General features: G+C 44.7%; 2 protein-coding genes and 1 pseudogene across 4 annotated transcripts; 2 read left to right on the forward strand and 1 right to left on the reverse strand.

The window, feature by feature from the left end:
* Nucleotides 1-9,028: 9,028 nt before the first annotated feature.
* LOC109767241 (cysteine synthase) lies at nucleotides 9,029-11,977 on the forward strand. Of its 3 annotated transcripts, XM_073504790.1 has the most exons (8): nucleotides 9,115-9,338; nucleotides 9,406-9,669; nucleotides 9,978-10,082; nucleotides 10,350-10,552; nucleotides 10,717-10,842; nucleotides 10,973-11,131; nucleotides 11,278-11,471; nucleotides 11,557-11,977. In XM_073504790.1, the coding sequence occupies exons 4-8, from the start codon at nucleotides 10,351-10,353 to the stop codon at nucleotides 11,680-11,682; spliced, it is 807 nt and encodes a 268-aa protein (XP_073360891.1). In that variant the 5' UTR covers nucleotides 9,115-9,338; nucleotides 9,406-9,669; nucleotides 9,978-10,082; nucleotide 10,350; the 3' UTR covers nucleotides 11,683-11,977. The 3 variants fall into 3 exon arrangements, with proteins under 3 accessions (XP_020181595.1, XP_040250114.1, XP_073360891.1); XM_020326006.4 differs by having other exon boundaries at nucleotides 9,029-9,669; XM_040394180.3 differs by having other exon boundaries at nucleotides 9,031-9,669; nucleotides 9,978-10,105.
* On the forward strand, nucleotides 9,096-9,233 carry LOC120970042 (U2 spliceosomal RNA; annotated as a pseudogene).
* An 85-nt stretch (nucleotides 11,978-12,062) lies between the features above and the next one.
* LOC109767240 (beta-glucosidase 34) lies at nucleotides 12,063-16,766 on the reverse strand. The gene is made up of 13 exons (XM_020326003.3): nucleotides 16,479-16,766; nucleotides 14,869-14,935; nucleotides 14,674-14,732; nucleotides 14,465-14,540; nucleotides 14,257-14,328; nucleotides 14,041-14,128; nucleotides 13,690-13,945; nucleotides 13,474-13,589; nucleotides 13,132-13,355; nucleotides 13,015-13,046; nucleotides 12,788-12,890; nucleotides 12,511-12,619; nucleotides 12,063-12,420 (listed from the first exon to the last, which is right to left on the reverse strand). The coding sequence occupies exons 1-13, from the start codon at nucleotides 16,731-16,733 to the stop codon at nucleotides 12,246-12,248; spliced, it is 1,632 nt and encodes a 543-aa protein (XP_020181592.1). The 5' UTR covers nucleotides 16,734-16,766; the 3' UTR covers nucleotides 12,063-12,245.
* Nucleotides 16,767-22,778: the final 6,012 nt, after the last annotated feature.

Consider the following 22,778-nt stretch of genomic DNA (forward strand, 5'->3'; position numbering starts at 1 on the left):
ATGTCATATGATTGCTTCCATGGCTTGACGCCCGGTTTACCGGGACCAAAGAGAGTTTTGTTGCACAGCACGACTCAAATATAGGTACCCGGCGAGCACAGCTCACAAATATGTCACTTGGGGGCTTCCTGTTCAAACATAGGTGTATTCACCAAAGAGAACATAGCGTTACTACCCTCTTGACTGGGTTATCCTGTTCAAACATAGGTGTATTCACCAAAGAGGACTTAACCCTTCCGGGTCATCATGCCTATATGCCAGATGCTTCTCCATTAGGTAATCCTGATTGACCTGCCGAACTCTTAACAGTCAATCTTTTAAACAAGACCCTGAACTCGTCAAGGTTAAAACGTCGGTTTGTCATGTGAGGGCATGGCTTACGGATAGCGAGGATGAATCCAGGCTATTAAGCCACCTTCATTGGAACTTGGTTAAACCTGCATGTTTGCATGATGCTACTCCGACCTCGTGTACTCTCGATAAGTCAATCTTTAAACAAGACCCTGAACTTATCCAGGTTAAAACATCGATTGGGTCATGTGAGAGATGGCTTACGGAAAGCGAGGATACTCCAGTGGCTATCATGCTAGTTTCATTGAAGTTTTATGTTGAGTTTTGCTTTTGGAGATTTATAACAGCCTCATTTTTTATGGGTTTTATTTATCTTGGATTTATATCACTCCTTTTTCTCACCATATGGCCGGTTTTCACAAATCTGGCCTAGCAGCCCTGACTGTCTCATATTTGAGCATCTTTGGGTTTTTTATAACCCGCCATGATGGCAGACTATAAGTCGCCAGTATATGATGATATTAAATATTTGGAAGCATTGTATTCTAAGTCCTGGGATATTACCCCTTGCCGTATAAGGCGTTGTATGCCGGCAGTATATGACAATTAAACAGGGCATTATGTGTTCAATCTTTGGGTTGTCACCCTTACTGCACTGGTATGATAAGCCGGCAGTGTGATCAAGTACCACAGGTATGATATTCTGTTAACAATTGTATAAAGATTGCGGTTCTACTGGCCCTGGTTATGGACTATTTGTCCCCAGTGGTTCAATACGGGGTATTGTGACCCGCCCCGCGGTAAACCGCCAGGGCACTTGTGATATGTTTGTGTGCAGGGTATTGCTAAATCTGATCTGCATAAATCGACGCTATCATAAGCATAAAGTGGTAGTTTTTCAACTGGCGGATCAGCAGTTTGCGCAAAACAAAACGTGCACGATGGCACGGCAGATCAAAGTTTCACTAGCCTATTACATGACTCAGTGAGCCAAAAAGATCAAGTGTTTTTCAGAAGATCAAATATTTGAACCGCCTAGCGGATCAATCTTCTTGGCCTTGACGACTTGAAGCTTCTAGATCATCCTTCTCCGGTTCTTCGTCCTCCTCCGTCGTCTGGAAGTTTGGTGATGACCAATCAATGCCACACAAGGCTTGGAATTCAGCTTCATCATCTATAAGGTCGGACGGACAACTTCAGGGGCGAAAGTATGCTTACGTATTGGGGGGATCAGATCCATCAATTTATAAGCCGGCATGGGCATCTTCTGATTCGCCATATCATAAGCCAGTTGGTATCTTGAAAGATCCGTTTCATCAGCAATCAGACTGGCCAGGGGACGTATTTCTTTCACGCAGGCAGAGAAGTCTTTCTTATCAAAGGGAGTGCCATCTTCTTTCAAGCTTGGATACCCAGTCGCTAACTCAGCCGGGTCTAGCTCTGCTTGCCATGCCTTAGCCCGGCTTAAAGCCGTAACGGCACCGACTCTTGCAGATGACCGCCTCATCTCTTCAATCCTAGCAGGCAGAGCAGAAAGTTTTTTCAAGACATCACTCAAAAGAGTGGGTGCTTGATTTGTTGGAGAAATCATGGCCAACGCACGCTGAGTTCCAGTATATAGCTGTTCACAAGTGTATATACGGCCTTGAGCTTCACAAGCATTTGTTGACCAAGATTGCTACTCCTGGGACCTGTATAATAATTATGGATTGATCAGAGATGGTTTGTAACATTAAAGATAAGACTCAATTGTGACGCTGGCAAAGTTACTCACCAAAGATAGCAGAAACCATCTAGGATATACGATGTTTTAAACCAGTAAGCTCAGTGGTCACCTCTTGAAGAGCAGCTTCTGCTTTTTCCGCTAGCTGCGTCAGAGCAGTTTTCTCTTCAGCCCAGGCGGTTCTTTCAGCATCAAAACTGGTCTTTAGTTTTTCCGTTTCAGCCAAGGTAAATTGGAATTTTGAGTCGGCTTTCCGGGTCTCAGATTCTTGATTCTCCAGCCGGGTCTTTGCATCAGCCAATTACGCTTGAAGTTGAGCAGTGGCATCCTGTACATGCACAGATTTGCAACCATATTCATATTTGGGTGGCAGTAATAAAAGTCTCAAGCCTTTTGCAAGCAACAACACTTGGCACTTGGGGGCTAATGCGTACCGAAAAAATTCTTCATACAACGGCTCATATGACTAAGTCCCAAGTACTTTGCAAGCAAGAGTACTTGGCACTTGAGGGCTAATGCATATTGTTCCCGTTTCATTACTACTTTATGATGACCCAGTTGTGCTGCAAATTACCACAGCCAACTCATGGGGGCTATACGAGTAAGTTTTGATTTAAAAACAATGTTGAACAAGTACTGGTTCATTCATGCTGATTAAACCGGCCCTTGGGGGCTACGGTTGCAATGTTAATCATTAAAGATCCGGTTTAACTCTGAAGGGGAAAGCCGGCCTTTGAAGGATTCTACCAAAGATGCTTTTTTATACTCATGGCTATTCTAAGTCTACAACATATTCAATCTTATCATACGCAGTACACTTGGGGGCTGACAGGATATGCATAATGTATCAAGCCGGAGATCATACCTCATATTTCTGATGCATCTGCTCCACCATGTCAATTTCAAGATCACGGCTGGTATGCACTTGGTTGAGATAACCAGAGAGTACTTCACTGATGTTTAATTGAGAATAATTGGCGATATCAAATCTCACTTTCCGCCTTTCAATGAACTCCTCTTTGGCGGAGTGCTTGGCCAAGACAGTAGGTTGTCCCGGTTCTTTGAAGCCGGCGTCAGTGATCATAACATCATCGGCATGTGTTCCTGACGGTTTAATTGGGCTTGATGATTCAGTGCTCAAAGGATTGAGGTGTCACTGGAGAGGTCAGGAATTTCTGGTGGAACATCATGGACAGGCTCTTTGGGTTGTGGCACGGAGGTGTCAGATGCTGGATTTGTTGTTCCGGTTCATGGACTTTGGGGTCTTCAGCTGGCTTGATCACCTATGCCTTCTTGCTAGGCTTTGCTTGTCCACTGCATGGGTTATGAGAGGTCAGTACAAGTATAAGAGCATAAGGAGGTAGAGAATAAAAGTAATTGTTGTTACCCAGGGGCAGTTTTGAAAGCCGGTAGCTGGGTCTGTGATGAGTCGCCGAAAGAAGAGCGAGAAGCCTCCTGATAGTTTGAATCGAAAGAATTAAGTGGCTGACGAATGAGACCCGCCAATGGATAAAAAGAGTTTAAATTTGGAAGGACCTTGTTTCGACGTTTCCATGGAGCTGGAGTATTTGGTAAGCCGGAGGATAACTCTTCACCTCCGCTGGTCCGAGTTTGTCGTCGGTTCTCGTGCTGTCATTGCTTCAAAAGAAAGTGAGGATCCAAATGAGATAAGGGGTGTGAAAAGCTTACTTTCCGGGTTACCCGTCGAATTTTCTGTCTTGGCAAAGGCTCTGAGTCGGAGAAAATAATTGTTACCTCTTCTTCGACCGCTTGACTGGCCCCCGTGTCATCCTGATGTTAATCAGTGTCAATAAGATAGTTGAAAACGGAGCCAAGGGAATCAAGGGCTACCTCCGACTCAGAACTGTCGTCCAGTTCAAGCATCTCGGAAGCAGTTAATTTCTTCTTATTCTTCTTGGCGGCTTTCTTGACGGCTTTCGTTTTGGCCCTGGCTTTCTTGGCAGCTTCATGGTCATATTCCTTGTTCCCAAAATCGGATTCAGCATGTGAAAATCATCAAAGTTGAGTTAATGGAACATTTGAGTAATAAGGTGAAGTAAGTGATTTAGAGACTCACATCTGGTGGCGGTTTAAGTTTGCAGAAAGGGTTCAGCCCCACTTTGATGCAGCTTCCTAGGCTCTCATTCAGAAGGGTCTTTGTCATTTCATTGACTGCAACATCAGTGAGGCACACAGAGCTGCGGCGCAGTGGATCTTTTGCACCGCCCGTGTAAGTGCACATTAAGCCGGATCGGCGGCTCAAGGGTATGATTCGCCAAGAAACCCAGCACCGAACCAAGTCAATACCGGTTAACCCATTTCCCAGCAGGGCCTTGACCTTTGGAATAGTGGGAGCAAGCTTTGCACGTTCAGCAGTGGTAAGCTTTTTGGGAAGATGATGCTTTGGGTCGAGCCGCTGGACACGATAACCCGGTAGTGGATTTTCATCAGCCGGAGAAGTATCTTTACAATAGAACCATGTTTGGTTCCAATCTTTGGGGTGACTCGGTAGGCGAGCATAGGGGAAGACATCATTTCTTCTTCGTTGAATTGAGACCCCGCCAAATTCTAAGCTGGGTCCATTAGTAAACTCGTTTTGCCGGTTCAGATAAAAATATTCCCTGAAGAGTTCAACACTGGGTTCTTCTTGAAGGTACACTTCATAGAAAACTTGAAAATTGCAGATGTTGGACACGGAATTGGGTCCGATGTCTTGGGGATGGAGTTGGAAGAAGTGCAGAACGTCTCGGAAAATTTTGGAACCGGGCGGTGAGAAGCCCCGATTCATGTGATCAGTAAAAACAATGACCTCACCATCCTTTGGCTGAGGTCTTTCTTCGCCTGATTTGGGGGCGCGCCAATGCATGACATTTTTTGTTGGTAAATAGCCGATTTTGACAACATCTTTGAGCGTGTCTTCAGTAACAATAGAGGAAACCCAATTACACAAAGTGTCTGTCTTCGGCATGGTGAAGGAAGAAGCCTAAAAGAAAGAAAATATGCCGGTTTAAGTTGATTTGTTAAGTCGGAGGTAAACGCTGAGGCATATGTTCACATTGACGGCTTAAATGGGGCGTAATGATATATGACTAGTTATCACTAGTGATGTAAGCCGCCATGACCATAATGGTATTTGAGATCTATCAAGAGTGAAATCTGCTAAGTGTTGGACAAACAGGTTTTACAGACTGGAGCAGCTAATTTGGATCTAACGCTGTGTGGAAAAAGAAAGTAAATCAACACCTGAATATCGCAGCAGCAGAGGAACTAGCATATTGGCAAGATTTATGCATCTAGGAAGTGTATTCAGTGATTAAGAGAAGGTACAAAAACAGTTTCCGCATATTTCAAAGGTTATTTTGGATTGAAGAAAGGATCAAACCGAGGTATGATGAAGAACGACGACGAACTCCGAAGAACTTCAGAAAACCCTAATGGAGATTTACAGAGGAGAAAGGAGAGGTACTTACTGGATCCACTGAGCAATGGAGAGGTGCCGCAGTTTCTCTGGTCTCGTTCAGGTCGATGCAGCGGCCGGGGTCGAGGAAGCTGACGAGCTCGGCGGCGGCAGTGCTCAGGCATGCAGATGCGATACGAAGAGAGAGAGGGGGAAGACGAGAAGGAAAAGGGGAAAATGAAAAGGCTGCCTGGACCTATTTATAAGGAAAGGGGTAACAGGCGGGCGCGAAAATCGAGGAGGCCAAAGAATGATTATCTAGCTGCTCGGACGCCTCGATTTTCGGGATGGTTATTAAAGATAAAGGATTTATTAAGATATGCTGGATATTGTGCGAAAATAATGACATATGATGTCATGGCGGGTTTCCGTAATTCTAGGAGATGACGTCATGGCGGGTTACAATATCTTGCAGGAACAAATGAAGAAGGATTTTTTCTAAGTGTTGAAGATTGACATGAACAAGTTCGAATCAATCTGGGGCCTAATGTTGGGGATATGACTAGGGTTATCCCAATGGCGATTCATCAAGACGAAGCCCATGAAGATGTTGAAGATGGCGTTTCATGAAGCAGACTTGTTAAAGGGCCCGAAGCCCAAAGGCGGCTTAAAGCCCATAAGTGTAAACCGCCATATATGTATAACTTGTATTGTAAGGCAAGTGTAATTAGTCACCAGGCCGGACACGTTGTTTATGAGCCGGCTGGGACTCTGTAAGCCGCTGGGCGTCAACCTGTGTATATAAAGGGACGACCCGGCGGCAGCTTAGGGCAAGAAACAGCAGATCAAAAGCTAGGTCAAGCGTATTCGCTCCCTGGTAATCGAGACATAAGCAATACCACCTCAAACTAGATTAGGCCTTTACCTTCACCGCAAGGGGCCGAACCAGTATAAAGTCCTTGTGTCCTTTGTCCTGTTTAACCCCTTTAAGCTAACCCTATTGTGATGGCTCCACGACTAAGTCCTTCTGCTAGGACAACTGCCGTGACAATTCCATGACACTAACCTTAAACGATAGGAGCCGTATTTAGATAGATATCCTATAAATCTATTGATTTTCATTAGCTTGTAAATTCCTTGTGTGAAATAACTCAGAAATTCATTGTGCTAAACTTGTATCTACGCAGTACTGTTTAATGTGGAAGAAGTGTTTTTGTTACTAACAACATAGAAACCATGATACTAGTGCATAAGCATGAAAAACTCACTTTGTGATCAGATTGATCAAGGTTGTAGTCATTCGAATTTACTACTTCGTTAAATGATGGTTGTTTAAAGGTGTCTACCATAGTTTGTTTGGAGAATGTCCTTAGTAATCAGGTATGTGACCTTCTTATAACCCACGACATCGGCATGATAGGTGTTAAATACATCCAGTGATGGTGGAGCTAAATCAGCAGGTTTTATATATGGATCCCAAGGTATATACTTATATCAGACAGTACAAAATAACCCTGCGTATACTAGAAAAGCAAAATAACCGTACACATACGACTTAGAATTCTCATCAGAAAATGGTATTACTACCTCAACCAACTTGTTTATGATTTCACGTTTCAAAAGGGTTTTCATACCAAGACCGCTATGTGAGAATCGCTAAATAACGTCAAAAGTATCCCTTAAGTAAATATTATCGATAAAAAACAAACCTAGCGAATCATTTATTTCTTTAAACTTATCAAATATATACATTTATATTGTCGCCACTTGAGCGTGGAACAAATATTTTATATATACATATTCCATAACTAGAGTTCCATAATTGTGAAACGTGGTATATGGTCGTACGCTAACTCCTATTTGAAAGTCATGTGGCTCTCTAACAAACATGGAAAACAAACCTATCCTCGGCATCCAACTGTTATAAAAGAATGGAAGCAAATTGTTGTTGGACCTATAAACCCTATTATTTTGGCAATAAAACCATTTAGACCTCTTTGATCTAAATTGGTAAGTGTTTTCCGACTTTTCACAAATCTATCAATAGGTGATTTCAAGTAGGAAGTCCAACCACTGTTGGAACTATCTCCACCGTTTGAACTACCACCACCGCATATAAAATGGTGGATTATACCATGATCGTCGTGCTTAGGTGCACTAGTTTTCACATTTGGATTTGTTCCATCATTAGTGGAACAAATACCATCATTAGGGTTAGGGGAAGTAGAAGTAGATGCATCATTACTGCCACCAGATGCATCATTATTGATAGGTTCTTTAGCTCCTTCCTCATCCGTTATATCTTTTTTCTTGGATTTCTTATTATTGTGGAGTTTTTTATCATCATCTTTTTCCCCGTATCTATTGTATAAAGAATTAAGTATCTTCTTAATGGATTGAAAGAATTTCTTCATGATAACAGTATTTTCTATTACTCTCTTATTGGTGGATTTCTTCCACTTAATTTCGAAATTTACCCAGCCTTTTGAGTACTAGGATCTCCCCCTTATCCTAGCAGATCGGTACCCAGACCATATCCTTGGGCAGTTCGGATGTACCTATCTTTTCGTTCAGATCACATCATCTCGAGCGCGGAATCTTATTAGTGGATCAGAAGACTATGGTGACCTGTAGATCTTCAGATGTTGATTTGCAAAGCAGGCCCGGAATGCGGGGATTGCATTCTCCAAAAAGTATCATATCTTCTTTCCCTAGGGAGAAAGCAGAAACCAGAAACGAGTGAAGGTTCGATCTCTCACCCAAAGCAATTGGGGCTGGTGGAATCTTCCCCTATAGACTCCGAAAAATCATCGTGTACCTTTCCCCTATAGACTCTGAAAAAGCAGCGTGTACCTTTCCCTAAATCCTTCTCCCGTGCATGCTATTCTCGTGTTCCGTGATTAGAAAAGACATGTTTCTTGTTTTCTTTGAGGTAATAAACGAGCTGTATCCCGCTTTGCCTATCTTGATGTGGAATCTATCGTTGAGCACCCATGAATGTAGGTTATATACCTGGGTTTGGCATACATCTAATCTAGCTGCTCATGTTTTAGCTAAGAGGGGGTTAGCAATGATTTAGAGATAGTTTGGCCTGATGTGCCACCAGACTGCATTTTACATATTGCAGCGAACGAGATTCCTGATGTTGATTAAGTAATAAAGTTGCAAGTATCCCTAAAAAATGCTGGTGTATATACTTGGGTAAGGCACACGAATAGCAACTGAGTTTGTTACTAGATTATTAATGGCAGAGGCAAGCTGGAAATTTACAACATTTAGTCATATGCACCTCACGCAGTGATAGGAAATTGTTTCTCAAAAGAAGGGACAGACCCTGCAAAAAAAAAAGAAGAAGGGACAGGAAATTGGCCGACATACTCGTATTTCTCTCAGCCATGCATTTCAAACTGTTTTTTTTTTATTTATGCATTTCAAACTGTTATAGAAGGCCTGGTATGGGCTTTCAGTTTGGGCCCAAACTGCTACAGAAAAGAAGGGAAGGCACAAGACCTGGTATGGGCTCTCAGTCTGGGCCCAAACTAGCAGCGCTAACGTGTGCCTGCTGGTGGCATCGCGCGACAGTAGAAGAGGAAAGGCTCTCAGTTTAGTACCACATCGCGCACGGAGGAGGAGCGCAGAGGAACGGATGGCTATAAAAGGAGACCTGCCTCAGCGTTCCACCTCATACCTTTCTCGGCCTTTTGGCTAAGATCAAGTGTAGTATATGTTCTTATCAATTTAATATCTGATATGTGGGCCATGTGTTTACAATGATATTAAATTTATTTTTTATAGCCCTGGCCCGGCGCGCCCTAACCAAATCAAGAATTAAACTTTTTAGTTCTCTAAAATGTAAACCTGTTGGGTTTGTCTCCAGTTCATAGAAAAAGATCTTCATCTTCATGTATTCAGAGTTTGCAACTAGAGGTGAAGTAATCCGTCATTTCATTATAATTTTTCCATCTTAAATTCCCTGCATTGAAATCTCCACTAGAGGTTGTTGGGACAATGGAGCGACAGCGAAGACCGGTACAATAATACAAAAGGGATGGTTCCGAGTTAAACCTAACTCGCCAGTTCATCCTGTACGGCGCTGCAAGGTGATTTGGGAGCCACCCTATCCATCTGGCACGCAACGTCCACATAGAAAGAGGGGAGAAAGAGGGAGGGAGCTATGGCAGTGGAGGAAGAGGGAAGGAAAGGGATCCCATCTCTCCTCTCCTCCGGGGAGGAGAACATCGCCTCCAACATCACCCAGGTGACAGATTTTCTCCCCTCCAACTCATCTTTTGCTTCGGAGCAAGGCTTATAGGCGTCTCAGTTTTGGGCTGCTTCTTGGATGTGGATGTGCGTGGAGCCGTGGACTCCATTTATCAGCTTCGGTTAAGATTAGCTTGTCCCACTGTTTTTAGGCACAAGAGGCTTATATTTCTTGGATAAGTAGAGGATTTGGGGGGAGTTCTTGACAGGGAAGAGCTAGTTAAGCACAGGTCTTGCTTGGTATGGATCAGCAGGCCTGCATTTAAATCATTTACTAATGGTGGCCTACTTTATATTTTTGTTCAGCTCATAGGCTGGACTCCACTAATAGAAATGAAGAACATTGCTAAGAAAGACGGCGTCGAAGCGCGGTTGGTTGGAAAGATGGAGGCGTACCAACCCCTTTGCTCAGTTAAGGACAGGAGCGCTCTCCGGTGCGCGCCAATGCAATCCTCTATTGATTTTATGACTCACTTGGTTCATTTCTTGAATTTATAAGTCAAAAGTGTGCAGTTCCTAGATGCATATATCATCTAAGCATAGCTACAGGCTACCCGTGTCTCTGGAATTTAGCCACCTAAATGACTGTGATAATGCTCCTATTTTTGAAGTGAACAGAAAATAGGTAACGAACTGTAAACTATTTCTTTACCAGAGTGCGTGCAATTTTATCTGCAGGATGATTGAAGATGCAGAGGAGAAGGGCTTGATTTCACCTGGTGTTACCACACTAATCGAGCCAACAAGCGGCAATCAAGGAATTGGAATGGTGTTCATCGCTGTTCAGAAAGGCTACCGGTTTATTGCTGTTATGCCTGCAAAATATTCACTTGACAAACAGATGCTACTGAGATTTTTGGGTGCTGAACTGATCTTAACAGGTGAGAACCAGGATTTTTTTGCCTTTTGCCCCTAGAAATGGTTACGAACTCAACAGATACTTTGAGTGTCCCTCTTGTACCGGCGGGGGAATTACTCTTCCGTCATCTAACCAAATAGTAGTATTTAAAGTGTCTTAATATTTTTCGATGAATATTTACTGCAGATCCTGCAAATGGGTTTAAAGGAATGATTGGCAAGGTGGAGGAGCTGATGAAGACTATACCAAATTCTTATTGTCTTAATCAAGTCACCAATCCAGCAAACCCAGATGCACACTTCAAATGGACTGGTACTTATATCTGAAATGTCATCTTTTACAAATTACAACTGTCTTTAGTTACCGGCTATGACTCTTTTATATTTTCAATATACTCTTGGGCAACAGTTTACTCGATTATTATTTTCTGGAACAAATTTAGGACCGGAGATATGGAAGGACACCGCAGGCAAAGTTGATATGTTTGTGGCCGCGGTTGGCTCAGGAGGCACACTGACAGGCGTAGGAAAGTACCTGAAGATGAAAAATCCATCCATAAAACTAGTGTGCGTGGAACCTTCAGAAAGCGCTGTAATTTCAGGTATCCCATAACCATACCATGTGGTGCTAGTTTCAAGTCATGAACTTCCAACCAATCAGAACCATCAATGAATAAGTGCACATGAACAAAAACATTCGGGATGTGCAATAGTAACCAGAGACATTGTTGTTTGATCCTGTGTTCAGGAGGTTCACCGGGGTCACACAAGATTCAGGGCACGGGGCCGGGGTTCATACCGGAGGTTCTCGACACGTCTGTCATCGACGAGGTCGTGACGGTGAGCACAGAGGAGGCCATGACGATGGCAAGGAGGCTAGCGAGGGAGGAGGGCCTGCTGGTCGGCATATCCTCCGGTGCAAACGTAGCTGCTTGCATCAAGGTAACTTTACTGCTGATGTTAGAAGGTTACATGGATTAGCATATTTGCTGGGTATGTCAGTTCTGATTTCGTGAGTCTCTGGCAGATTGCGATGAGAGAAGAGAACCAGGGCAAGATGATCGTTACCATATTCCCCAGCGCCGGCGAGAGATACATGAACTCTGGTCTGTTTGCAGTTGTTAGGGGGGAATGCGAAAATATGACCTTTTGATGTCATGGGAAGCTCTCATTAAGTAGAATGGGTGCTATTTTTCATGTGTTCGTAAGTGTCAGCACAAGGTACAGTGGATCCTCTGTTCTTGCTTTTCGCAAAACAGAGCATGCCTTTGCTTGTTGAATGGAAGAAATTCTATACTGATCTTCATGGGAAGCTCTCATTAAGTAGAATGGGTGCTATTTTTCATGTGTTTGTAAGTGTCAGCACAAGGTACAGTGGATCCTCTGTTCTTGCTTTTCGCAAAACAGAGCATGCCTTTGCTTGTTGAATGGAAGAGATTCTATACTGATCTTCATAAGGGTACTCCTATCTTATCAACGAGGGTCCAGACAGGCCTATTTAATCTAGGGTTTTTTATTTTTGAGAGAACATCATCAATAGTAACTAAGCTCATTTAATCTAGGGAATATGGTATGTCTAAAAAGTCGATTCTCACTATATACAATTAATGTATACATGAGAAGTCACAAATTGCTATTGAACCCTCTGTACAAGTCATAGAAAAGTATTGAAGTGTGTCTGTAATCATGACCTCTACATTAGCTATCAAATTTTGATCAGGAAGATGCCAACAAATTCTTGAACCACTGGACTGAGTTCTTGGGGTATCTCTTGAGGTTATCCTTGTAGTCCACGAAGTACAACCCGAATCTCGAGGTGTATCCAGCAGTCCACTCCCAATTGTCGAGAAGAGACCACACAAAATACCCGCGAACATCGCAACCGTCCTCCCTGCATAAATTGCAGTACCAAAGATTAACCAATCTATGAATAGCAAAAGAAGTTTCGACTGATCAAGGGAAGGTAAAATAGTGTTAGCACCTTATAGAATCAGCTAGATTTGTGAGGTAGTCATTGTGGTAGTTGATCCTTTTTGAGTCCTTGAGGGCCTTCTTGAGGGAGATGAAGGGGCTGTTGCTGTCATCCATCCCTGAAACAACAGAGTTCATTTAATGTTATGTCGAAGGCACATCAATTACACTTGATTGAGAATATGCACATCCTTGTTAAGTTCATAAAACTCTGAAGCGGTTTCTGTTCCATCTCTTTCAGTGTTTTGCTAATCAAATGGAAAAATTCATATTGTGCATGTACTTGCCATTTTCAGTGATGTAGACAGTTGGAGTGTTGTATCTATCTTTGACATAGTTCATGAGCCTCCTCATGCTGCCAGGCACAATGTACAACCATATTGAATTGGCCTGCACGTACGGAGGCGAACAAGAGAAATATTCAGTCATGATGCCTACAGTTAATTTTCAAAAATTCAAATGCAACATTACAACACAAAAATTTCAGTCTGCATGTTGCCAATGTGATGGTTACCTTATCTCCAATTGCCTTCCCATTTCTGAAGGCTGACAATGTACACAAGATGCACACATGAGTATGAAGTTAGATAAAAAAAAGTAAAGATACAAGAGGGGTAGGAACTGAACTTACGGAGGCTGACGGATCCGCTGTCTGCCAAGGTATCATTCAGCAAGTATTTGATGACAGTGGAATGGTCTTCCTTAGTGTAGAATGTGGTGTAGTGATTGATCCCCACGAAGTCCAGCGACCCCTTCACCAGATGGGCCTCTTTGGTCATGAACCTCGGCAGCCTTTCTCCAACCCTCGATCTCATTGTCGCCGGGTAATCGCCGAAGAAGAAGGGGTCGGCAAACCTTTTTTACATATCCATCCATGATTAGATTAATTAGTACTTAGTTCAAAAGTGCGACACTTTTTATGGATCGGAGAGAGTGGAAAATAGTTAATGAAGTTAGCGAGTGAGGCTCTGACCATCCTAGCTGGAACTCTTGTGCTCTCTTCGCGGCCTCAACATTAGCTGTGGAGTTTGAGACAGGCTCGTACCATATCACATCCAACGACATCCCCACCTCTCCATTCTGCTCTGCCTGCATAATATTAATGCATAGAAACTCAATCTTCTATTGTTCATTTCAAACTGTATTGCAACTTCAGGCCCAAGGGGAAATCACATCAAGGGTGGCCGACCTTGTACTTCTTCCTATAGATGTCTGAAACCGTGGCGTGAGCGAGGATGATGTTGTGAGCGACAATGTAGGGCTCGGTGCCGGAGCTCCCTTGTTTGCAGCAGAGGTGGCGGAGCACGGAGCAGCGGCCCGGCGCGTGGATCCCGCTGTCGTAGCCCTGCACCGCCACCGTGTGTGGCTCGTTGAAGGTGATCCAGCGCTTCACCCTGTCCCCAAACGCCTTGAAACACGTCTCCGCATACGCCGCGTAGTCGTTGCTGCATTGGAAATTTGCATGGTTTGGTTGTTAGACCACCATTGCAGCTAGACCCAAGAAAAAGTTGCTCCAAATCAAGGTGCCTACGGTACACACATTATCTGCCTGTCAAGCAACCCATTGTACTTGTCTTCCAGGGCCAGGGGAAGGTCCCAGTGGTAGAGGGTAACATACGGCTCAATCTCTGGAAAAAATTAATTGTAGTTCACCTTGTTAGTGAGCTCATAACTAATTTGGATTCAACAGTTATTTTCGATAAAACTTCAACACTGGTCAATAATGTTTTGATCTTCAGAGTGTACAAAAGTTCACCTTTTGCCAGGAGTGCATCAATGACCTTGTTGTAGTGGACAATGCCTGCCTGGTTGACCTCACCGGTGCCATCTGGACATCAAACAAAACACACAAGGCTATTACTATTAGTGTTCTGATATGTTAATTAATTTCTCAATAGTTTGGCAAGCCTGTTTATCAGTCAAATTATTAAGGGGCGCACAAAATTTGTACTAATAATGCATACTTGGGAGAATCCGAGACCATGCAATTGAGAATCTGTAGGCATCCAATCCCATATCTGCCATGAGCTGAATGTCCTCCTGAAATAGTTAGTTGTTTCAAGGGCCATGAGTATATTTTACAACGAATGCATAATTAAACGCTCATGTTCATATTTGATATGTATCATCTTGATGCGTTAATCTAGTGCCTATATTTCCAAAAAGGAGAAACCTCAAAACGGTGGTAGTGGTCAACAGCAACATCGGCATTGCTGAAGTCAAGGATCTTCCCTACATAGGAGAAAAAGGTATTTGTAAGAAGATTGTATCACTATCTTGAATCATATACTTTCATGTGCCAACAATGTTTCTCTTCCACTGAAAAAACAAATGTTTTATCACAAAACAAAATAATTGTTTATGTTACCAAACGTGTGTGCGAATTTGTCCCAAATTGTAGGGCCTCTTCCATCCACATTGACGGCCCCCTCGTACTACCAACAGAAAAAACATGATTTCAGAAAAAAAAACACATACCATAATATATATGCTTATTACTCTAAGAATATTTACACAAAATTTACTCATAGTTGGATTAATACATTGCGTAAGAAAACTAGAGAAGATCCTGGTGCACACCACAGGTCCCCACCTTTTCGACTATACAAAAGTCATCTTCCCAAAACTGAGAGAGAACCCCCGCCTCTCCATCGAGTGATGCACATCGACCATGTTTAGTCTTTTTTTCTTCAGAATACAATGTTTAGTGTGTTATGTTATTTCTTCTTCGACTGGAGGGAGTAATCCGGCCTCTTCATCATGCAATGCACACAACCATGTTTAGTGTGTTATGTAGTGTACATGTATTGTTGCTGAGTCCATATTGGGTTCAAGACGGATCGATCAAGCTATTATTCAAGTTTTATGGTAGACTGCTTTGTCGAAGCATAAAAAGAAATATGTACTCTAAAATATAAAGATGAGGAGTCAGTGAGTCATGAGTCAGCTTCTTCCAGTTTGTTCATACAAGACAACTTAGCTATGATTTTACCTCAAAGGGGTCACTTTGCAATCAAGTCGCACTCGGGGCCATATGTGGCTTCCAACCTTTTCTTCTATTCTTCTGGAGAACATTCCTTTTCAGTGCACCACGTCAATTATACTATTTGATGGGTACGTTTGGCTAATTATTTTATAGTATTATCAAAGTTTAATTCCTAGGTTCCTGCAAAACATTTGGTCATTTGCGCAAGAGTAATTTACTATGCCTCATAAAGAAATTGCAAATGTTATCTGAGTTCCTGCTTGCTTTGAGCATATAATTCTTGTTTCTAGTCCATGTCGTTAATTAGTGTGTGCAAAATTCTAACTCCTGTTTATGCATTGCCTACAACACTAGTCCTTGCGCGCATGTGACAACGTAGTGACACTGGGAGGTTACTTGCAAAGTAGTGCTAACAATCATGTGTTGCTTATGCACAATCTTCAAATCCAACTCCTATGAGCTTTTATAGAAGTTATCCAGCCTCGGGTGTCAACATCCAAACGGGGTGCAAGTGTAACTACCATTCTTGACACTTGAGGGCGTGCATGGACAATGGAGATTTTGTTTGTTGAGAAGTCATAATGTCTTATTTTTCAAAGGAGGCATCGACTGTAAACTTTACTAAAAAGACAAATATGAGCACGGGCATATACAAGAGGAGGAGAGAAGGGTGCATGAACAGTAGCACATGACCCACAAGTCCACAACAAAAAGATAAAAAAGATCATATGCACCAAAATAGGAACGGATCAACTAGCATGGTAAATAAGATAAACCATATTACAATCGGAGAAGATCAATCGATTTATAACAGATCCGATACCACAGAGAAGACGAGGGAAGCTCCATCGATTATGTGAAAGGAACACACTAGCCAATTAAGTGAAAATATTTTACATATATAGCTTTATTTAGAATCAAGATCAATGCAAGAACTTCACAAAAAATAGAGTTAATCATGCAGAAGTAAATGAATTGAAAATTGTTACTACCTGGTAGGCGGATGCTGCGGTGCCGAAGACGAAGCCCTTGGGGAAGCTCCCTCTGGTCAGATTATCCTTCCCACTCCCCCTCGTCTGCGCGTTGCATTCCTGTTGCGCCGCCGACACGGCCAACCACACCACAAGCACCAGCGTCGGCACACATTGCCGCTTGCATGCCATCCTCTTCTCCGTGAGCGCTCGCTCGCTCGAGAGCGCGCGTGCGACGTAGAGACTTATATATGCATACTGTGAGCTAGATGGCATGTGTGTTGCTTACAGGCAGAGAAGTCTCGTGTTGTTTAGAAGGAGAGAAGAGTCCCCAAGAGTCCGATGTTTGATATAAGCGTGTGTAAAGTTGGTTAGGAGGGCCAAAGCAGCTAGCAAACCGATTAAGCAAAGTGTGGGGGCAACAAACACTCTCCTAATCAAGAGGAATGTTCAGAGAGGATGGGTTGCTGTTGCTGAAATGCATACGATCTAGTTAATGCCAGTTGGTGTAGTTGGACGAGTAGATGGATAGATATATACGTGTTGATATGCACATGTATTTATCCGTTAGTGTACCGTTGGCATCCCTTGCAAGGAAGGATCGCGCTTGAAAGCACGGCGGAGGAACGTACAGTACTGTGTGTGTGTTGCCTCAGCTTGTGCTTTGTTGTTGCTTTCTGAGCTGGTTGGTGGCCAGACAAGAAGAGAACCCAAGAGGATGCATGGAAGTTTAGAGCAACTCTAGCAGACCCCGCATCCCGCCGGCCCGCAAAACGCGTTTGCAGTTCACGCAAAACGGCCTTTATGGGCCGGCGCGGACGGCCACAGATACAAACCCCTCAAACGGACCCGTAAAAAAGCATATTCGCGGAATATGTTTTTTTATGGGTCGACTTTGCGGAGTCTGCTCTTTGCGCTGTTGCATCCCGCATCTCATCGGCCCCTAAATATCAAGTCTAACATAATACAACAATTCAAATCAAACATAATACAAAATCATCCACATTACAAATAATTATTCAAATCACCGTAGCAAACTTAAAGAATGCAATACAAAACTTGTCATGAATACAAATACAAATGAATACAAAAATGAGTCACTGTCCAGCCCCTTGCCAATGGTGCTCAATGAGATCCTCCTAAAGTTGAAGTGGGTGTTTGCATTTTCAATCTCCTTGTATGTTTGAAGAAAAGCTCTAATGCGGTTAGGGTCTCTAGCTGGTTTGACACGACTACCCACATTGTCATAGAAGAATTTCAAGTTCATTCCTCTCTCATCTTCAAGAATCATATTGTGCAGGATAACACAGCATGTCATGATATTTTTCAAGGTTTTCTTATCCCAAAAACGAGCAGGGCCACGGACAATGGCAAACCTAGATTGCAAAACACAGAATGCTCTTTTAATGTCTTTTCGGGCTGCCTCTTGCACCCTTGCAAATTCACATTGCTTTTTAGTTTTTGGTTCTTTGATGCTTTTGACAAATGTGCACCAAGGAGGGTATATACCATCTGCAAGATAGTACCCCTTTGTGTATTCATGCCCATTGATAGTGTAGTTGCAAGCAGGAGCATCACCAGTAGCAAGCCTAGCAAACAAATGAGACCGTTGCAACACATTGATATCATTGAGAGTGCCCGGCATACCCAAAAAACAATGCCAAATCCATAAATCCTCAGATGCTACGGCCTCTAGCACAATTGTTGCATCACGAGACTTGCCACAATACATTCCTAGCCATGCCTTGGGGCAATTTTTTCAAGTCCAATGCATACAATCGATGCTACCTAGCATGCCAGGCCAACCTCCTCTCATTAGTTGCCATCAATTTCTTTGTGTCATCTTCGTTGGGTGCCCGAAGATACTCAGGACCAAAGACACGGATGATCACCTTTGTAAATCTACGCACAAACTCAGTTGTAGTATCTTCACCAATGCGAAGGTACTCATTGGCATAGTCAGCCGGAACACCATATGCAATCACCCGCATTGTCGCGGAGATTTTTTGATATGCGCTAAATCCCTTTAAGCCCGCAACATTTCTTCTTTGAGTAAAATACCGGCAATTTTCCTCGCAAGCTTGCACAATTTTGACAAAGAGGGATCGGCGCATTCGGTACCTTCTCCGGAAGAGGTGCGGTGGATATGTAGGATTCTCCGTGAAGTAGTCTTGCATCAACATCTCGTTCCCAAGATGGCGATTCCGAGGAATGCAAAGACGCCCGACGGTTGATCCTCGCCTCCTCTTCCGGTTCTCGTCTTCGTGCTCCTTCACGGCAAGTGCCATGACCAATGTTTGCTGCCGAAAGTTTGCAAGCATGGCCCCAACATCCGAGTCGTCCGAATCGAACGAATCGGAGAGCAGGAACTTCTCGAACGGGCTCAACTCCATCTACATGCGTACCGGCGCGTCAAATTAACTATACCGCTCGTAAAAATCACAAAAAAACGCACTAACCGGTGGCGGACGCGGCGGGTGATCCCGGGCGGCGACGAGGAGGTGGGCCCGACGGTGGTCGATCCCCGGCGGCGGCAGCGACGAGAGCGGCTCTTCTCGCCGGATCCGGGGGGGGGGGGGGTCGGTGCAGCGTCTCGGCGCGGGAGGGTGTGGGGCGGCACCGTGGACCAATTCTGCCCGTAGATTTGGCCGGAATCGCTGGCGGCGGGCGGGCAGAAGCAAGGGCGGTCGGCGGCGGAAGAAGGGGGGAAGGCGCGCGGGCTGAAATGTCCCTCCCGCCAACTGCTTCTCTGTGATGCAGGGCACCGCGAACGTGAGGGGGAACCCCGCATAATCCCGGGTTGTGGTCGGGATTTTGCCGCGCCCCTCAAAATTTTTTGCGGGCCGGGGCGGGAGGCGGGGTCTGATCGGGCAGATTTTTCCACCCCTACCCGCATTTTGGCAGTTATTTTGCGGGGCGGAGGCGGATGCGGGGTCTGCTAGAGTTGCTCTTAGCTAGACAAGTTGGTAGACTGAACGCAACGCACTCGTACTCGATTTGGCATGCAAAGTACGAGCAAATACTCTCATCATGTTGTGGCCTATATTTACCGAAAAAGGCTTTCGCCCCACTTTATATTATAAAACAAACCGCCCAAGCCAAACATCTAACAAGGTTCACACACACAAGTCTCACACACAAATAGGTAGCCAAGGGTTAGTGCTGAGGGCACAGCTCAACAAGCCCTGAAAACAGAAAAAACTCTCACACAGCAGCCCAAATAGTGGGACTAGTCGGGCCTATATTTAGTGTCCGCGTCTTTTCAATCTGTCGGTAATTCAGCCGTCTAATGACACATCAACAAAACCTCTGGGCTTTCGTTGTTTTCTGATCCATGGCCTACGTCTTTTACTTCTCTCGATTTTCTTTTGCCGTCTCATCAGCCCTGGGTAAACGTGACAACTTTATCATCGCCAACTCTTGTATAATTTGCTATGGTCAACTTTACTTGGTCTTTTTGACGATAAATGTTCCCCCGCTGTTGGTGTAGTAAGAACCAGAGTTCCACTAACCTCCGAGCATGGGCCATGACAGTGCACGGCTACACCAGCAAAGAATCGATCTTCGCCGGCAAGCGCTACATTTATTTTGATAAAGGACTTTTCATTGAATAGATATATCGAGGTGATACGATCGCATTGAAAGAAAGCCCAGTCTCTGCATAGCTAGATGCACACAGCCAAAAAGTCGAGAGTGCCCTAAGAATAATAAAAATAATTCGGTACAAAGCGAAGCAAATAAATCATGTCGAGGCTAAGGTGTGGTAGATCCTATCCGTAGATCACACCGCCATCCATGGGGGTAGAAAACCTCCCTGGCCGAACGCTCCAGCCGTGTAGACGCCATCATAAAAAGGTCCCTGTCCTCCGGCCTCTGCAGGATAGACCAAGTACGGAGCCATCGTGTACAAACATGAATAACCTTCGAAGTCAAGGTTGCGAACCGCCGTCCTACGCATGGCCTTCACCATAGAGTCCTCGTCTGTGTCTGCTGAACCATCAGTCCCGACGTAGTGACGCCCGCTGCGCCTCAGCGGTGAAGGAGAAACACCAGCCGCTGAGCCCATCCCGGCGCCCCCGAGAGTCGGAGTAGTCTGCTGCGGCGATGAATAAGGCATCCCGGCAAGGCTCATTCCATCTTGCCGGCAAGGCCAGATCCAGCAAACCCAAGTGTTGAGCGAGCAAGCTTAGCACCGGCAAGCTCCAAGACGAAAAGTTCCGGGCCGGCAAGGTCCAGGCCGGCAACTTCCCTCCACCGCTCCACCTCGACGGTCAATTAGAGACTTGCCGACAGGTGACGAGCGCACAAGCGGTTAGGTAGAGCTTGACAGGTCACGTGGCGAACCACCGCTTGGAGATCACCTTTATCGACACCTATCTTGGTGCGTGTCAAGTTAATATTCATTCTTTGTATTTACCATTTTGCCACTGTGGTCACCCCTTTCATCTATAACAGGAGGTCCACCGCAACCTTGAGAGGGAATCGACCATTCGGCCAGCCAATTTAGGACCATTACAGGTCAAGACTTTGCTAATTTGTACGTGTAGCTGCACTTCCCGCGCACCTTGCCGGCAAGTTGCGCTTCTTATACTTGAGCTCAAACACATCCAATCTAAAAAGTAGGAGTAGGGTTTTACGCTTCACAGCGGCCCGAACCTGGGTAAAACCTCATGCGTTCTGCTGGTTCTGCTCTTTGTGCTCGTCGATCTTCCTAGTCGAAATGCAAAGGGGCCTTTACTGGTACCATAGATCGTCATACGCACGACATCTTTGGCGCATCATGTAGGGGATCGCTTGCGCGAACCTGAATTAGCAGTCAGCGCGTCAGCTTCATCATCTTCATTGCCATGGCACCCAAGAAGAAGGACGCCGCGGTAGGCGCTCCGTCTACGTCCAAGCTTCTGAACCGACGCACACAGGCGACGGCGGAGGAGGCGGAGGCGGCCAAAATTCTTCACAAACCACGACGTCCTTTTCGCTGACATCATGCTTTGGAGAAAGCTAAGTTCTTAAACTTTAATTGCTTCCTGTTGTTTAGTCTTATTCTTGATGGTATTTTTGTGCATAACCTTTGCACAAAGGAGCATTCTTGAAATATTTTGCGTTCCTGGTTGTTCTGAGTCCACTTAGCAACACCGATGCAGCTGCGTTTGTTTCCAGAATGTTAAACTCCTGAGGAGGCGGCGTTCTTGATAGGCTGCTAGACAGGATCTATAATCCTAAGCGCCATCGACCAGGTCGTGCTCCATCGGGAAGCATTTTGGCAAGGGTAGGGAATAATTGTGCAAAAACATAATCATTTAAGGAAAAGGCTTAGCGAGTTTTCCCTTCCTTAAGATTCTTGTTTATATATAGCTTGCCTATTAAGGAGCATTAGAGGGGCATGATTGCGCTCGCGGTCAGTATTGGTCCGCTCAAGAACGCCAAGCGTAGCTGCACTTACCCTTAGTTGTAAAGCACGCCGGGAAGGCGGTGTTCTCTTTCGGATGCTGCCTAGGACCTGATCCTAAGCGCCATCGACGAGAACGCGCGCGCCTGTGAGCATTTCGACAACATGGAGCATATAATATAAAATGAAATTGCTTAAGGAAGGGGAATATTCAGTAAAACATAAACTTATACACAAGTTAAGTGTAGGGTAACGCGACAGAAAACAAAAATTTTCCGACCTACGCACCAGCCCAGGATCACTATGGAGACTGCATACATGGTTTGATCTTTTTCGTTACCGACTCGTAGCGCAGCGGGAAGTAGAGTCGATGACGATCGGCGGTGCAGATCCCCACAGCTAGGATTTACAACCTCCCAACCGCGAGGATGTATACCCTCATCTGCTCCTCAGACAGCCCTCCGGGAGGCGGTCGAACAGCCCCCCCGGACGGTGTCGCGGACAGCCCTTCGGGAGGACCTTCGAAACTCGAACGGTCACTCGGACAGCCCTTCGGGAGGACCTTCGAAACTCGGACGGTCACATGGACAGCCCTTCGGGAGGCACTCACGAACTAAGACCGAAACTACGATCTCTCTACAGAGTTGCACACATACGGTGTCATCTATCCGGCAGGGCTTCGCCGTCCAGAACTAGTTCCTGCCGGAACCCAGACAGCCTTTCGGCTCTACGAAACTATTTCGCGGGGAGGGAGAGAGAAGCCAGATCATTGCATGGCATTTTTATGTGAGAAGGGATGAGGTTTGGGCTGCCCACTCCTCCTCTATTTATAGGAAAGCCAAGGGGTAGGGATGGCTCACAAAAACCCAAAATGCCCATGCAAATGTCACACATGAAGGGTATAATGGGGAGTGAAGTGGAGCTCCATGGAG

This window comes from Aegilops tauschii, chromosome 7, assembly GCF_002575655.3.
Source record: "Aegilops tauschii subsp. strangulata cultivar AL8/78 chromosome 7, Aet v6.0, whole genome shotgun sequence".
Lineage (NCBI taxonomy): Eukaryota > Viridiplantae > Streptophyta > Magnoliopsida > Poales > Poaceae > Aegilops > Aegilops tauschii.

Bases quoted from the DNA above. Each gene is read 5' to 3' on its own strand.
- LOC109767241 (XM_040394180.3), top strand. From the start codon at position 9,586: ATGGCAGTGGAGGAAGAGGGAAGGAAAGGGATCCCATCTCTCCTCTCC. The intron at 9,670-9,977 runs GTGACAGATTTT...ATTTTTGTTCAG, and splicing joins TCGCCTCCAACATCACCCAG to CTCATAGGCTGGACTCCACT. The intron at 10,553-10,716 runs GTGAGAACCAGG...TATTTACTGCAG, and splicing joins TGCTGAACTGATCTTAACAG to ATCCTGCAAATGGGTTTAAA.
- LOC109767240 (XM_020326003.3), bottom strand. From the start codon at position 16,733: ATGCCATCTAGCTCACAGTATGCATATATAAGTCTCTACGTCGCACGC. The intron at 14,541-14,673 runs GTTTCTCCTTTT...TAACTATTTCAG, and splicing joins ACCACTACCACCGTTTTGAG to GAGGACATTCAGCTCATGGC. The intron at 13,047-13,131 runs GTAAGTTCAGTT...GTACATTGTCAG, and splicing joins CAGCGGATCCGTCAGCCTCC to CCTTCAGAAATGGGAAGGCA.